This window comes from Python bivittatus, unplaced genomic scaffold (assembly GCF_059951505.1).
Source record: "Python bivittatus isolate LINGU-HERP-01145 unplaced genomic scaffold, Pbiv_v1 ctg000590_np1212, whole genome shotgun sequence".
Classification (NCBI taxonomy): domain Eukaryota; kingdom Metazoa; phylum Chordata; class Lepidosauria; order Squamata; family Pythonidae; genus Python; species Python bivittatus.
The window spans coordinates 159,853-175,114 of NW_028277086.1; the positions used below are offsets into that span (position 1 = coordinate 159,853).

The window sequence follows — 15,262 nt, forward strand, 5'->3', positions numbered from 1 at the left end:
ACGTTGACTTCGCTGGCAAGAAAACCTGGAGCCAGGGCCCTTCCCCGGAAAAAGAGGGAGATGGAGGGCGGGAAGCACTCCAGGATGGGGACAGCCCAGCAGAAACCCAGGAGGTGGCTGCGCTTTCTCTTGCCCGGGATTCTGTTCCCACAGGGGAAGACCCACTAACCCCAAGGCCGTGCGAGGACCCGGCCTCCGCTTTTTCAAGGCTCCCAGCCGAAGAGAGGAGGCACCCAAGAGAGCCAGCAAAGTAGGCAGGGCCCAAAGACCCCCCTTCCCCTCCATTCCCACGGGAAAAGGCCTCAATGGGCACATAGAAGGAGGCACGATGTGGAGGCCAGGTCTCTCCCTCATGAAGGCCCAAACAGCAGCGGTGGGAGGGCTATATTGCTACTCCTACTCCCCAGAGGCCTCAGGATGGGAGGCTTTGGCTCTTCTCATGCCCTCCGCAGGCTCAGGAAAGGCCCCAGAAAACCTCCCTCGCTGCCTGGGCTGCCCTCTCCAGCCTCTTGCAAGGAAGGCATCTGACCCGTTTGGGACCCACCGTCAGCTTTCAGGCCCAGGAGTCAAGAGCCAGCCTGGCCCGGCCCGTGGTCCACAGGACCTCTTTGGGCAAGGGGCTTCCCCCACGCTTTGGGAACCATTGAGGGCTTTGCTTCTAAAGACTGACTCTCCCCCAGTCTGTGGGCTGGACCATGGTTCCATTTAGTTCACCTTACCCACACTTTGCTTGTGGCTGGCTAGCTTTTGGGGGTCCCCATTTGGACAGCTGGGCATCGAGACAGGATGCAGAGCAGCCAGAAGGCAGCCCTTCTGCTGGTCCCGTTGCCTTGCTGTTCTCCATGGAAGTGGCAGGGAAACAACTCGGAGCCGAAGACAGCCCCTCTGCTCTACTCCCCAGCCGGAAGTGCAGGAGGAAAACTCTGCCGCGGGACTGCTGGGGGGCTGAGGGTGGAAGAGGCTGGGCGCTGCCCGGGTGACCCCTGCAGGACTGAATGCTGAGCGAAGCTTCTAAGCTCTTTCTTTCCTCCTTCCTTTCCTCCTTCCTTTTCCTTTCCTTTCTCCTTGCCTCTGTAAAATGCATCTGACTGCCTGAAATCGGCTAGGTTCTAAGCAGCTTACAGAAATTTAGTGTTAAAGAGAAGATATAAATCAAACATGAAATTATGATTAAAATAAAAAATTGACAAAGGGAGTGATATCATGACTTGTTAATCCCCAAAGCCCCCCAGAAGAGCCATGCTTTTGCCAGCTTCCAGAAAGGCCGGGGGCGGGGGCCACACCCACTCCCAGGGGGCAAGCTCTCTTGGGTCACAGAAGAGTGAACAAGTCAGAACTGGAATGCTCCCAACATTATCCTGCCGGCCTTCAGCATCTGCTGTGCCTGACCCTCTGCCTGGGCCCAGGCTGGTCTCCCCACCTTTCTTTCACCAGGTTCCTCCCAGCTCCCTATCCTTGTGCCGTCAAGAGGCTTTAGGAAAGAAGCGTGTTAGCTGCCTGCCTTCTCCAAAAGGGCCCTTTGCTTTGCGACTGTGTCTGAAAAGGCTGCCATCCCACGCTGCAGGCGGCCCCATTCCGGAGCTCTTGCCTTTGCCCCGTTCTGCCAGCAGCACCAGGCGCAGCTGGGGAACCGGCCCAGACCCAGGGCCTTCAGGGAAGCTGTGCTAGGAGGCCTCCCGACCCGAGTCTCTGGGTCCTACCTCAGGGTACTCCATGCCAGGCTCATCTTCCTGGTCCACCCCGGTTTCCTCCACCGTGGCCACGTCCTCCGGGGACACCTGTCCTTTTTCCTCAGCCGTGACCTTCCCTTCTCTCTCCAGCCGAGTATTTGCCACTTCGTCTAGCCTTGGTGCATCTCGCGCCTCCTCAGGGCCACCGCTGGCAGAGATGGTGCTGCCAGAGACGTGGGAGTCTTCGCTGCGGCTGGAGGCGGCACTGAGTCTCTTGCCCTGTGCGGGACGGGAGACAGTTGAGAGGACCCTGGATGCTGCCCCTTGCCCAGCTGAAGCTCCCGTGACGGGCCCAGCAGGCAGCAGAGTCAGGCAGGGCAGGCACCTTGGGAAAAGGGAGGCAGCCCCCAGCATGGACCCCAGTGATGCCTTCCCTCGGCTGGTTCCATCGGGTTATGCTGCCGGGAAAGGGAGACCCCAGGAGAAAAGGCCCGGGGCTTGCGATCTAAGGCCACAGCCCAACTACTTTCAGGATCTGGGGTCCTTGACAGCTGCAACACCAAGACTTCACCCAGTTTGCTGAATAAGCCAGCGTGGCCTAACCTGAACTTGACCCTCAGCTGGACAGTGTCTTCCTGACAACTCACAAAGTGGCAGGTGAGTGCCCCCACCCAAGCGCCTCTTCCACTGGCTCAATCCCTGAGGCAGGTTTAAGCAGGTGGCACCCGCGTTGCTCCTTAAAACAAAACAAAACTGAAATGCAATGCAAGGCCCTACCAGTTTGGGAAGGGGGTCCTGGGGGTCGCAGAGGCACAAGATGCCGGTGGCTGCCCTTTCAGCAAGGCACCGGGCTCATAAGGAGTTTGAGCTACACGTGAGCCAGGGCCAAGCGGGGATCTCTTTGCTAGGTCAGGAGCAGCCCCTGCCCGCCCACCCGATCGCTGGCAGAAGCAGCTGTCTCCCACCTCAGAGTTGGAGGAGCCTCGCCTAGCTGCCGCACACGCCTCGCTGCGCCGCATTTCCATCCCCTTCTTCATGGACTTCAGCTCACTGGGGTGGGGAGTTGCCCTGCGCTGCAGCCCCTGCCAGAAGCACAGGAGTGAGAGAGAAGGGGTCAGGTGAGGGCATGGCACCTCCCAAGAGACAAGGCAGCAGAGGGTCCCTCCAAGGCTCACTGGCTCCGGTGGCTCCCTCCAGGAAGCAGCAGGAGCACTACGCCCCCACCATCCCATCTCAGGCCCCTGTCAGGCCTGTGAAGCCTGAGCCGGCCCCCCACCTCGGCTCTCCAACCCTGCTACTTCTCCTTTGGCCCTCTCACCCTCTTCTCGGTCCCAGCTTCCTCCTCCTCCTCCTCCTCCTCCTCCATTTGAGGGTCCTCCAGGAACTGGATCACACTGATCCGGTTGGGGTTGGCCTCTGCCCAGCTCTCATCCAGGCTGTTCTGCAGGAGATTCTCTGCCGGGAAGGCAAAAAGAGACGCTTGAAGTGCGGTGGACCCGTGCTCTCACCATCTCTCCCCTCCAAGGAGAGGCAGAGCAAGGCTCAGCACCCCCAGCTCCTTTACCTGAGCTGGGAGACGGCTGCTGGGGAAGCAGGTAGCAGGTGAGCACTTTCTCCCCTGTCTTCTCATCATCCTCGGTCTGGAACTTGAGCATGGGCTGCGACTGGTTCTCTGCCAGCCAGAGGGCCTTCAGGTGGAGGTTGGTCAGGGCGAAGGGCAGATGCTGCAGCCTGCATCAGTAAAAAGCCATTGGAAGGGGGCCCCTCCATCCAAAACCTGCCCTGTCCTCTGGCAGCAATGGTGTGACAGTGTGGGTGGGGCTGAAAGGTTCAGACTTTTTTCCCTGCGTTGGAGGGGGGAGCTGAGAGAGCTCTGGGCAAAGTGGGTTCCCAGGAATAAGGCACCCACAGAGCCCCAGAACTCTCCCACTCCCCTCCCCCCGGCAAAGGTGGGTCAGGGCAGCAGTAGCAGCAGCAGTCCCTTTGGTGGGACTATTCACTGGGGAGCATAGGGTTCCCCAGAAGACATGCGTGAGGCAGCCTGTGCGCAGAGGGGACTCCTGCCCTGGGCCATGGATTATTTTAGGACTACACGAGAGCACTGCTTCCTCCTGCTTCCAGACCTCAGGGATAGGGGGCAGGGAGATTCGGGGCTCAGCAACAGCAGGGCAGGATCCTAGAGCTGGGCGGGAGGGGGCTGTGGAGGCTGCTAAACCCAGATTAGAGCCCCTGGGGCTGACTGCTATTGTGGGGGTTGTCCAAAGCATAAGGGGTCCTCATCCATCTCCTCCGTGTGGCCTCCCAGCACCTCCCGCCCAGGCCCTGGGCTCCTCCTTGCTCTCTCCCTCTTTACGCCTCCTCCTCGTCCCTAAGTGTTCTGCGCAGCCACACTGGCCTCTTCAATGAGCCTCCTCTTTTCTTCTGCAACTGTTCCTTCAGGTTCTTCTTTATGGGAAACTCTGGCCATTGCTTCTCTGGCCACGGAATCGTACTCTCCTGCCATTTGCTTTGGGGGACACCAAAATGCACTCAGCTACCTGTACTACAGTCTGCCACTGCCACTTCCTCAATTAAATCTGTCATATTAATTAGGATCAGGTCAAGGAGAGCAGATCCTCTTGTGCCTTCCTCCAAAGGGGCAAGTATCAGCAAGACTAATCAGGAATTTCCTGGATGGACCATGCCACTAGTATAAATTCCCTCATCATTATTCATTTGGTCTCTTTGAAAAGCAAAAAATTTCTATCATCCACAGTTAAACTGGAATTTATGCCCATCAGAAGTGATGGGTCCCATGGCAATTCAGATGGCCAAGGTGTCTGGGAAACAGACCACTGTGGTAATGGGGGATTCCAACCACCTGGAGATCAGCTGGGAATCACACTCTGCAGCAAGCGGGGTTTCCAATGGGTCCCTGATGCGCCTTGCAGACAACTTCGCTGTCCCAAAGGTCAGAACCGAAGAATCGGCCACACTGCACTTAATACTCACTAACAGGGAAGAAGCGATTGAGGAAGTGGAAGTGGTAGGAACCCTGGAGAGAGGGATCGTGTGGTTTGCTTAGTTATGTATTTGAATGTATTGGCCGCCCAACTCCAACGGACTCTGGATTCCTGGGATTCGCCATATTGCAGGCAGGGAGAACCGAAGGCAGCCAGATCAGTGGTCTAGATTTCAAGAGAGTTGATTCAATGAGCAAAGAGGTGAAGCAGGAGGGATTCCATGGATGGAAACCCCAAAGGGGAAAACATTTCAGGAGGGTTGGGAAAGTCTGAAAAATGAGAGAATTAAGGCCCAAACGCAATCAATGCTGAAGAGGGGGAAAATGGGAGACACCTGATGAGACTGGCGTGGTTGCATTACAACCCCTCTGAGAAACTTAAACAAAAAGAACAAGTTAAAAAACTTGTAAAACAAAAAACAAAACAAAAACAAAAGCAGAATATCAGGAAATAGCCAGAATCTGTAAGGATGGGGGTCAGAAAAGTTAAGGCTCAAAGTGAGTTGAGGCCTGCAATGAATGCCAAAAATAACAAAACAGGCTTATTTGTGTATGTGCAGAACAAGAGGAAAGTTAAAGCAATGGTTGGTCTGCCGTTTGGAGAAGATGGAGAAATGGTGCTGAACAATGGTGAGAAAGCTGAACTGCTTAATTCCTATTTTGCATTTATCTTTTCGCATACAGAAAGCTCCATCACGGGGAGCAAAAGAGAAGTGCAGGTCAAAATAGGCAAGGAAGTGGTGAGAGAACACCCAGCTGTTTTGGGTGAATTTAAATCTTCTGGGTTGGATGGATTATATCCCAGGGAGTTAAAGGAACTGCTGGATGTATTTCAGAATTACTGACTGTCATCTCAGAACCCCTGGAGAACAGAAGAAGTGCCAGAAGACTGGAGAAGATCTAATATTGATCCAACCTTTAAAAAAGGGAAAAAACTGGACCCAGAAAACTACAGACTAATCGCCTTGGGAATACCTGGGAATAAATACCTAGGAAAATCCTAGATCAGCAAGCAGTAGGCTTGCAATATTAAGCAAGGAACAAAGTGATTACCAGAAGCCTGTGTGAATTTGTTAAAAATAGGTTGTGCCAGACAACTATCATTGCTTTTCATGACAAAGTGACTAGAGTAGTAGACCAAGGGTATGCTGCACATGTAGTGTACTTAGACTTCAGGAAGGTATTTGATAAAGTTGACCACAGCATCCTTTTTTATAAGATGGAATACAGTGGGATGGATGGTCTCACTACCAGATGGATTTGTAGCTGGCAGAACCACCAGTGCTCTTCAACATTTTTCTAAATGACTTAGATGTGTGGATAGAAGGGATGCTCACCAAATGCGCAGATGGCATATAGCTGAGGAAGATCACTAACACCTCAAAAGACAAGTTCAAGGCTCAATAGGATCGCAACAGGCTTTAATACTGTACTCTGTCTAACAAAATGCTGTTCAATGGCAAGAAATTTAAGGTCCAACACTTATGTAAGAAAAATCAGATGTGCAGGTACAAGACAGGCAATACCTGGCTTGGCAGTAATACTTATGGGAAGGATCTGGGTGTCTTGGAAGACTAAACATAACCCAGCAGTCTGTTGAAGTTGCCAAGAGCCAATATAATCTTGGGCTGCATCCACAGAGTTATAATGCTGAGATCACAGGAAGTGATATTTCCATTCTATGATGCACTGGTCAGACTGCACCTGGAATACTGGTCCAGTTCTGGTCATCACAAAACAAGGAGGCTGAGGAACTGGAAAGAGTGCAGAGAAGAACAATGAAGATGGTGAAGGACTTGGAGGCAATGGCCATGGCAATCCCATGAAGAGCAGTTAAAGGAACTTGGTCATGTTCAGCCAAAAGAGAAGGCCGAGGAGAGACGTGAAAGCATACTTGAGGGGCTGTCACAGGGAAGGAGTGTGGATAGCTCCTAAGGGCAGGTTGAGAACCAACAGGTGGAAGCTTACAGGAGATAAACTCGAAATAAGGGAAATCTCCAGACCGCGGGAGTTAGGAAGCAGTGGAACAGCCTGCTTCCTGGAATTGTGGGAGCTCCATCACTGAAGCTTTCAAACAAAGACTGGACAGTCATTTGTCTGGAATGGTCTGAGGATTCCTGCCTAGGCAGCGGGTTGGACTAGAAGACCTCCATGGTCATAGATGAGGCCACCAATTTGCACTGTTTTAAAGGAGTACAGGACATGGTATTGGAGGGTCAGGCTGTGCGTGGCTGTTCACTGTTCTCCAAATCAGCACTTGGTAGTATACTTCAAACACTAGCTGCTTGGAAGGGATTGTGGAATGGACTTGTCCCTGCCTAGTGGCATCTGCTGCACTGCTGTGGGATACGCTTGGCCTGATTCAGGACAGATCAGGAAAAACCAGCAGTGCTATGCTCTTCCCTATGGCCATCCCTGCTCCCACTCTCCCCAACCCTTTGTTCCCAGGACCCTCTCCAAGGAAGCCTAGTCCCACTTTAAGGCACCAGAAGGGTCCACTGCTCCCAGCAATAGGTCCAGGGAGATAGCTCACCCATGGGGGAAATGCTAATATGGGAGACAAGGGCCTTTTCAGTAGTAGCACCTCCATTATGAGAGCCAATCTGGTGTAGAGGTTAAGGCATCAGGCTAGAAATCAGGAGCACAAAGCCAGCTGGGTGATCTTGGGCCAGCCCTAGGAAGGAGGCAAATGGCAAATCACTTCTGAAAAAACTTGCCTGTCCAGGCAGTTGCCGAGAATCGGACATGATTGAATGGATTAAAAAAAAAAAAAAAACTCCATTATGGATTCCAACTCTAAGGGAGACCTCCCTGCCACTCACTTGCTTCTTCTGGGCATCAAATACCTTGATTGGTTATTAATCCATAACAACATCTTGCTGTTCCAGTTTCATGTTGTGTTGCATTAATCAATTAATGCATTGATTACTTTATTCTTACTACTGTGACCTTCACTGAGAATATGCCATTGTTCAGTACAATTTATTAAATATATAAGCCAATTAAATCTTTTTCCCAGTCTTGAACAGGGAGGAGAAATTTACATTCAAAACACTTTAGGAGTTAAATAATTTCTTTCCCATTTAGTTGTTCATTTGTATCCTGCTTTTCTAATTAGCTTGAAATAAATACCTTTATCAGGGGTTTTCAAGCATTTTTATTTCAGACTATGGAGCCTAAAATTTCCTGATCGAGAGGCAAAGCTCTAGTGATAAAAAAATGGATATCTGCAAGTGAACAGTCTCTCTCGGAACCTCATGTATGACTCTGGGAACCCTCTGGTTCCGTGGAACAGAGTTTGAAAAATCCTGATCACTACAACCAGCTCCGAGCAGGGCAGTGTTAAACGATACCACATCCCAGATAAACTTTCCCTGAGCAGCGTTCAAGGGCTAATTTGCGGCTGCACTCAGAAGCCAAGCATTTAGGAGGATTGCAACAAATGGTCTTTTTATAATTATGGGTAATGACTGGCCAGTAAGCATTATATATTTGGAAGGAATTTTTGAAGAGCAGAAGTCTGTCTTTGGCCTTAGGCCCTTCCAGTTCAGAGAAGCATTAATAAGAACTCTCCACTTCAATGCTAATTCAAGTATTAGGAAATCCTGCTATTTTACACCAATTTTTGGTGGAACACCCTGGAGAACTTTTGGACTCAAACCCGCCTCCGTCTTGAAAGCCCTGTAAATTGGTATCAGGAACTTTCTCTTGGAAGATTCCAATGGCAAGTTATATCTGAGAAGATACAAAAAGCTCAAGATTTTTCTAATGGACAAACTGAACCACAGCTAGTTTTCTATTCTTTAACATGAAAGAGTAGATAAGATTCCCCAGCCTAGGTCTTCATAATGACTTATTTGCTGCATGCCCTCACAAATGGACTACTTTAATGGACTCTACATGAGCTGCCCTTGAGGACCGCTCAGAAATTACAACTGGTCCAGAACGCAGCTGTGAGAGCCTTGATGGCCCTGCCTCATTATGCCCATGTGAGCCCACTGCTCTGCAAGCTGCACTGCTTACCAGTTGGCTTCCAGTGCAACTCAAGGTGTTTGGTTATCAGCTATGAAACCTTTCATGGCTTAGGCCTGGTTATTAGAGGGTCTGCTTGTCTCTGATTCTTTCCGTCCATCGGGTGAGAGTGGGCAGAGTGGGCATGCATCTAGCAGACCCAGGAAGCGTGCTGTCTGTGTCACAGCACCTGCCCTCAGCAATAACATCCCCACAGAGGTCCAACAGTCCCCACTCTGACGATGTTCAGCAAGACCTGGTGGAGCCCTTGTTAGATAGGTTTTTTATGTATATACAGTATGCCTGTCTTTTTCTGTTTAGTATGGTTCTTACAGTTTTAACCATAAGGCACCCAGAGTTGTCAGGTGGCCTCTAAATTGTAGGTAGGTAGGTAGGTAGGTATAAATAAATAAATAAATAAATAAATAAATAGCCATTGCTGTGGTTGACTTGCTTTTCTTTGGTAGTAATCTGATAGATGAGAAAAAGATATTACTCGATCCGAGCTTTTCTTACTTTCAGTAAGTGTATCTGCTGTAAGACTCCCAAGAGGTAAGGAAGCTTTAAAGATGAAGAGATTGGGGTGTGCCCATAACTGGCACCAGGCACAGACACAAAACTAGTGTCTTCAGCCAAGGAGCTCATAGGCCAAAGTATAAAGTAGCATATCAGAAGTAGGACAAGTCTAATTTCTGCAAGGTCACCTTAAAGACACTGTTTAAGTTCACCAAGCCAGTTTGGAATAATAGTTAAAGGTGTTGGACTAGGAGCAGGGAGACCCAAGTTCTACTCCTCCCTTAGGCACAGAAGACAGCAAGGTAACCTTGGGCCAGTCCCCCTCTGTCACCTCTAGACTGGGAAATAAAATTAAAAAAAAAAAAATCTGCAAGAAGGTGCTGTCAAATTACTCCTGAAAACGTTGCCAAGAAAACTGCATGGATCTATGTAGTCAAGTCAGTGAAGACTGACTTGAAGGACAATCTTACCCAAGTATAAAGTTCTTATGGCAAGAGAGGAAGCCAACAGCAAACTGCTACCAAAAAAGCAGTTCCAGAACTGTGTTACCACCCAGTCCCCTGACTGGACAAATGGACAGGGCAGAGAGCAGGGGCTGCTTAGGTGGATCAAGTTAATAAGGGAGGAGGAGGATTTGGAAAAGCGTGGTCCCTGGCCATCAAAGGTCCATGGCAGCATGTTTTACATCAAACCTGGAAACCAGCAGGCATCCAGCAACATTCAGCAAGGCCTGGCATGACTGTGCCAGTCTCTGGGTACCAGACAGTCCAGGAACAGCATCCTGCGTGCCCTGAAGTTCTGGAGGGCTTTGAAAAGAGGCCCACAAACAGAAAGTTGCAGTAACTGGGGCAGAGGTCACAGAGTCAGTCAGGGTCATCTCGAGATGTTCAACAACCTGGCTCAAAGGACAAGATGGACCTCACTGTGGTTTTAATAGGATACCCCATTTTTTGTTCCTTATAAATGAATATCTGGATTATCTGAAACCCGCTCTGAATAACAATGTGCAAACTGTTCCACTCTCAAATAGCTGTTTCAAAAGTTCCATACTCAAAACAAAACACAGATTCTGTTAGTTTTGTTTTAAAGACAGAACAAAATATATTTTCTTGTTGCTGTTTAAATGTTAATTTTATTCACACAGTTAAGAAATCCTGATAGCCTTTCTGCTGTTGTTGCAGTCCGCAGTCCTCCCATTCGCAAGCCAACATCAGTAAAGTGCAAATGAGAAAGTGGAGTGATAGTGCCTATCAGAAAAATTGGCCAAGGTGATTATTTTACTAATTGAAAACATTAAGAAAACATCATTCGGGTGGAAGGAAATATAACCTATACCTGTATCCCTTGTTTACCTTCAGGCTGGGAGAGGTGCTAACTGCCATTAAGGTGTTTACTCACTGCTTTAATTTCAGATTACAAGATGGGCTGTTTTGTTCTAAACTTGAAATAAATACATTTTACGTTTTCGTACCCCCTTAGTTTTGAGTCATGACTGTCAGAATGTCAAAGCTGCTTTCTGCTGAGTAACTGGCAAAAATGCAGAGCACACATACAATGGGGTCTTCTGCTCTGAGTAATCGTTGTGTTCTTTAGCTACTTCCAGGCCCACTTGGAAACAAGGTGGATACACAAGTCCTGATGCAGGGCTCTGATGGCGGCCTTTCTGTCAAATCCCCCCTCCCCACGGTGTCAATTCTCAACCAATCACATCCCTTCCTTCTGCCCCCTCTCCCACCCCAGCCTTACCGGTTGCCTGCTACGTCCAGTACGTGCAACTCAGTGGTGCTCGCAAGCTCTGGGGGCAGCAATTCCAGGCGGTTGTCTCGAAGGGAGAGCACATTCAGGCTGCTGCAGCCCCCAATCTCCGGAGGAAGCATCGTCAACCGATTCCGGTCTACATTAAGGTTTGTCAGCTTGGTGAGCTTCCCCAGAGACCTGGGGAGGGTCTGAGAAAAGACCATATAGGTGTGGAGGAATAAGACTGACACACCTGGCAGATCAGCTAGCTGACCCAAAGGGTGGCAACCCTAACCCACAGCAGGCAGAGCCAGCTTACATGCCCACCTGTAGCAAGTTCTCCGTGAGGATAAGCTCTGACAGGTTTGCGCAGTCCCCAATGGCTTCGGTCGCCTCCGTGAGACGATTCTGATCTACCTTCAGGATGGAGAGCTGCTTCAGCTGGCCTGGGCAAATGTCGAGAGAGTACAGATGACGCTGCACAACAAGGGCCATTCCAGACTGGGTTCAGTGGGAGTAGGCAATCGCAAACTCTTTTGGATTTTTATCGCTCTGAAGAACATGGCGTCATCAGCATGGTTCACAGAGCTTAATTGCAGATGACAGAGTTATCTGGGAGCAGATTCCTTGAGGAAAAGGAACCTGCCTGGGCAGCAAGAGACCTCCCATTCCAAGAGTCGTTGGCTGGAGCAGCCCTTCTCCAGTGCTCCTCTCAAGGTATGACATGTGCTCACTTGGGTGTCATACTCAACCATCCTCTAGGATAGAAGACCTTATTAGCTTAATAAAAACCATAACTGATTGATTTGTATCATGCTTTTATGGCCAATGCTCTCATTTTGACTCTTAAGCATCCTAAGCCCTCTTAGTAGGAAAGTGTGATATAGATCAATGGCACTACTAACAACAACAATAGCAGCACCAACTTTTAACTTTATAAGAAAAGCTTATAACGTTTTGGTTTTATTAAGGTCTTTTCCAAATCAAGAATTTCTCTCTCTTGCCTTCCCCCCAGCAAAGCAACACTCCCCAAAATTCTGCACCAAGGAGCAGCTCCTGAAGACTCTCCCCAGTTCCAGAAATGAGAACAAAGAGAAAGGAAAAGCAGATTTAAAAGCCAAAGCCAAGTCAAAGATGATGCTGTGCGGGGACGGCTTCCTTGTTTCCAAAGCTCCCTCAGAAGCGTCTCAAAAGAGCCACCTCAAGGATCCAGGGCCCGAATCCCGCCCGCAGCCACACTCACCGATGCCATCGGGAATCGTCTCCAGCAAGTTCTGTGAGAGCAGCAGATCCGTCAGCACCACCAACCCACTGATCTCGTCAGGCAACTGCTCCAGCCTGTTCTCAGAGACATCCAGGCAGACCAGCCGGCGTAGATTGCCCAGCTCCTGCAGAGAGAGGCAGGCTGACTCTGGCCAATCTAGTGCCCTGACCTGGGCTGAACTGGCGCACCAGTTCTTCCAACGTGCTGCCGTCATTTCTCCCACATGTAACAAATGAACACCCCAAACAATTTCGTGCCGAAGCTTCCACAAAGCTGGCTCCGCTGGGACAAACAATCCTGCCTTGCCACCCTGGGGCTGCCCCGCTAGGGGGTATAAGTAGCACCTTACCCTCCTGCACGCCCCACAGCCTGAGGTAAAGCCAAAAATAAGCAAGGCAGCAGCCTAATCGGATCAGAGAATGTCGTCCCCCAGCCTTGGAAGTCTGAGCGCAGACGCCATCGCCCCACTGCCCTCCCTCCGCCCCTGGAGGCGCTGGAACTCCCTGACAGCAACACTGGCAAACAAAGCCTAACCTCATGCTTTTAAATCTGAGGTTTTTGGTTTCACATGGCATAGGCAGCCCAGGGCAAGCAAGGGCACGGCTCAGAATTTCCCCATAATCTTACCCCCCCAATAAAAAGTCTTTTTCTAGTCTATTCTTCCTCAGAGAAGGGACCTTCTTTTAAGTCCAGAGTCATCTTCCTTTGGGTCAACACAGTCCATGTCCCTTCCCCTATTAACTTCAGGGAAGGGGCATGGCTTACTGGACAGACACCGATGTTTACCCCACAAAGGCCAGCAGAACAGAGAACCTTTCTAAGGTAAAAAGCTTGTTTTCAGGCAGATGAAGAGACCACAGTGGCCAGGCAGAGGGGTGGCTGGTCTCCTCTAGGCAGGACAGAGTCTCCCAAAACCGAGAAGGCTAGTGAGAACCTTTTGCTTTTGATGGCTCTTGGTCGCAAAATCAGCCAAGCAGTAATCCAGCTTGAATGCTTGCTGATCCTCAAGCCCAAGGCCTGAAGACCAGAAGGCAGGAAGGGACAGGCTGCATCCTCCTTCCCTCCCGGGTGCCTTCTCTTCCGCAGATCTGAGCTGGTCCCCTGGTTAGGGGTGGTGGGGAAGGTGGTGACCCCCTGAACGCTGTCCAGAAAACCCAGGGAGAAGGGGGTCAAACATGGGCTGAAACCCACTTGGAGCCACCCTCCACTCCAGGGCAGGGCTACCCTCCTGCCTTGCTTTATCTGGGGCTGCTTGTTTGCACTGTGCAGCAGCACCACCACCATCACCATCATCCCCGGCTTCCCCACAGGTGGGGAGGGAAGCCAAAGCAATCGACAGCTCCCCCTGAGCAGCATGAACACTGCTTGGATCTGCCTCCACTTGACCACCAACTGTATCTCTGGATCTCTCTTTTCCTCCATGTTTTTCGAGATCAGCAGTCATTTTTCCATCCGCTGATTTAGGGGGGAAGTTGCACACTTACAGTGGACAATCAGCTATTCCGAATCAGACTCCTTAAAGGATCCTCAAATCATCTGGACCTGAACATTTGTTAATTCTTAATTTGCCTGTAAGGTCCTGTTACTTTTAATTGTTTCAGTTTCCTCTGAAACTGAATTACACAGACATCCACCTGCTATTTCCATCAGCTAAGGCACATGGAAAGAATTCACTGAGTCTTTGATTTTCTAAATGGTACATGTTAACTTTCTCGTCCTCCAATTGTCCAACTATTTCTCTGGCCAATTTCTTGCTTCGAGTAGGCTGATTTCCTCCCACGGATTTTTTGCCACATGCTCTTCAAATACATTTTTGAACCCTTTTGATATCTGCATTTCATTTACAAACTCTGTGTGCTCATTTGGGCATGACTTCTGTATCTTCTGAAGGAAACCCTCATGCTAATTTCCACCTCATGCTAATTTGGAGAACCCTTTCTTCATCCAAAGTAAAGGTTTGAGCTGAGCCTCTAGCAGGGTAGCTCTGAATCATTTCAAAGTATTTCAGAGAAATTTCACTCTCTTTCTCAACCTTTTTTTAAAACAGAACGCTACATTTTGGAAGCCTGCTCTTTTGAAGTTCAATGCAATTTTGCTGGACGCAAAGGTTCCCCCCCCACCGGCAATCATCCTGACATGTATATTGAAGGCAAGACCATTACGTTCCCTGTTTCCAAACAATGCTTGGACAGGTTTCCAGGCACTGCTTGGGATTAAAGCCAAACCACAATCCTCTGTTGGCAGCTAGACTGTTACAGACACAATAAATTCAGGCTATCTAGAAATTCTGTCTATTGGAACATCCACATGACATCTCTCTGGGCTATCATGGTAGCCCAGAGAGACGTCATTCATCATTACTATGCTACCAGTTCACAGGCACTTCTCTGACTCCATTTTCTACCTGAAGATCACATAAACCTCGCTGTTCAAGGTGTCAGTGTACCCCCAAGTCTACATTTCTTTGTGGCACTCATTCCCCAGGATTATTGGTGGACTGGTCAGTTCCAATACCAACTGTGCCCTAGGACAACCATTTATACTCATATTTTGCATCCAATTTTGAAGGACAACTACAGATGTCTAGTCTTAGGCCCAACTGTTCCAGAGTAGCTAGAGACCTTGGTAAGGGCAATCGAAAATGTCTTCATTTCGAAGTCCCCATGATTCCATTCCCATCTCAAGCACTCTGCTTTGATGGATCAATGGCTCCCCGCTGTTGCCCAGCATGAAGCTTCTACTTAACATTTAGGCTTTCCTGAAATTCAGAGCAACATCCCCACCAGCAGATCATGGGAATGGGGAATCAATGATGGGCTCTCACACACTGGTATAAACTCAGTCTGCTTTACTTTCCACTTTGTGAGGCAGCTTCCTGCTCTAGCAGCTTCATTTTTTGATTTTTAGTAAAACAGCTATGCATAAGTTCTCTGGTCCATTTACGACCGGTGTGGGTATTACTTCTGGAACTGATCTCTATCGTAGCCCATGCTTGCAATATTCCCAGCTGCCAAGAGCTCTCTATGCTTGCCACAGCCTCAGCCCTGAGTCCCTGACCACAGG

The 15,262-nt window shown here is 49.6% G+C and overlaps 1 protein-coding gene across 12 annotated transcripts in view; it reads right to left on the reverse strand.

Annotated features, from left to right (window-relative positions):
* SCRIB (scribble planar cell polarity protein) overlaps window positions 1-15,262 on the reverse strand; it is a 58,573-nt gene that overhangs the window by 32,405 nt on the left and 10,906 nt on the right. For all 12 annotated transcript variants that reach the window (XR_015797521.1, XR_015797523.1, XR_015797520.1 and 9 more), the window contains exons 8-14: window positions 12,179-12,323; window positions 11,263-11,381; window positions 10,945-11,144; window positions 3,235-3,401; window positions 2,989-3,125; window positions 2,636-2,752; window positions 1,701-1,949 (exon numbers count right to left, since the gene is read on the reverse strand). Coding sequence is in view for 2 of the 12 variants with exons in the window: in XM_088148710.1 (XP_088004836.1) it covers window positions 1,701-1,949; window positions 2,636-2,752; window positions 2,989-3,125; window positions 3,235-3,401; window positions 10,945-11,144; window positions 11,263-11,381; window positions 12,179-12,323 (1,134 nt within the window). In the remaining 10 variants the exon portion in view is untranslated. The remainder of the gene's footprint in view (window positions 1-1,700; window positions 1,950-2,635; window positions 2,753-2,988; window positions 3,126-3,234; window positions 3,402-10,944; window positions 11,145-11,262; window positions 11,382-12,178; window positions 12,324-15,262) is intronic.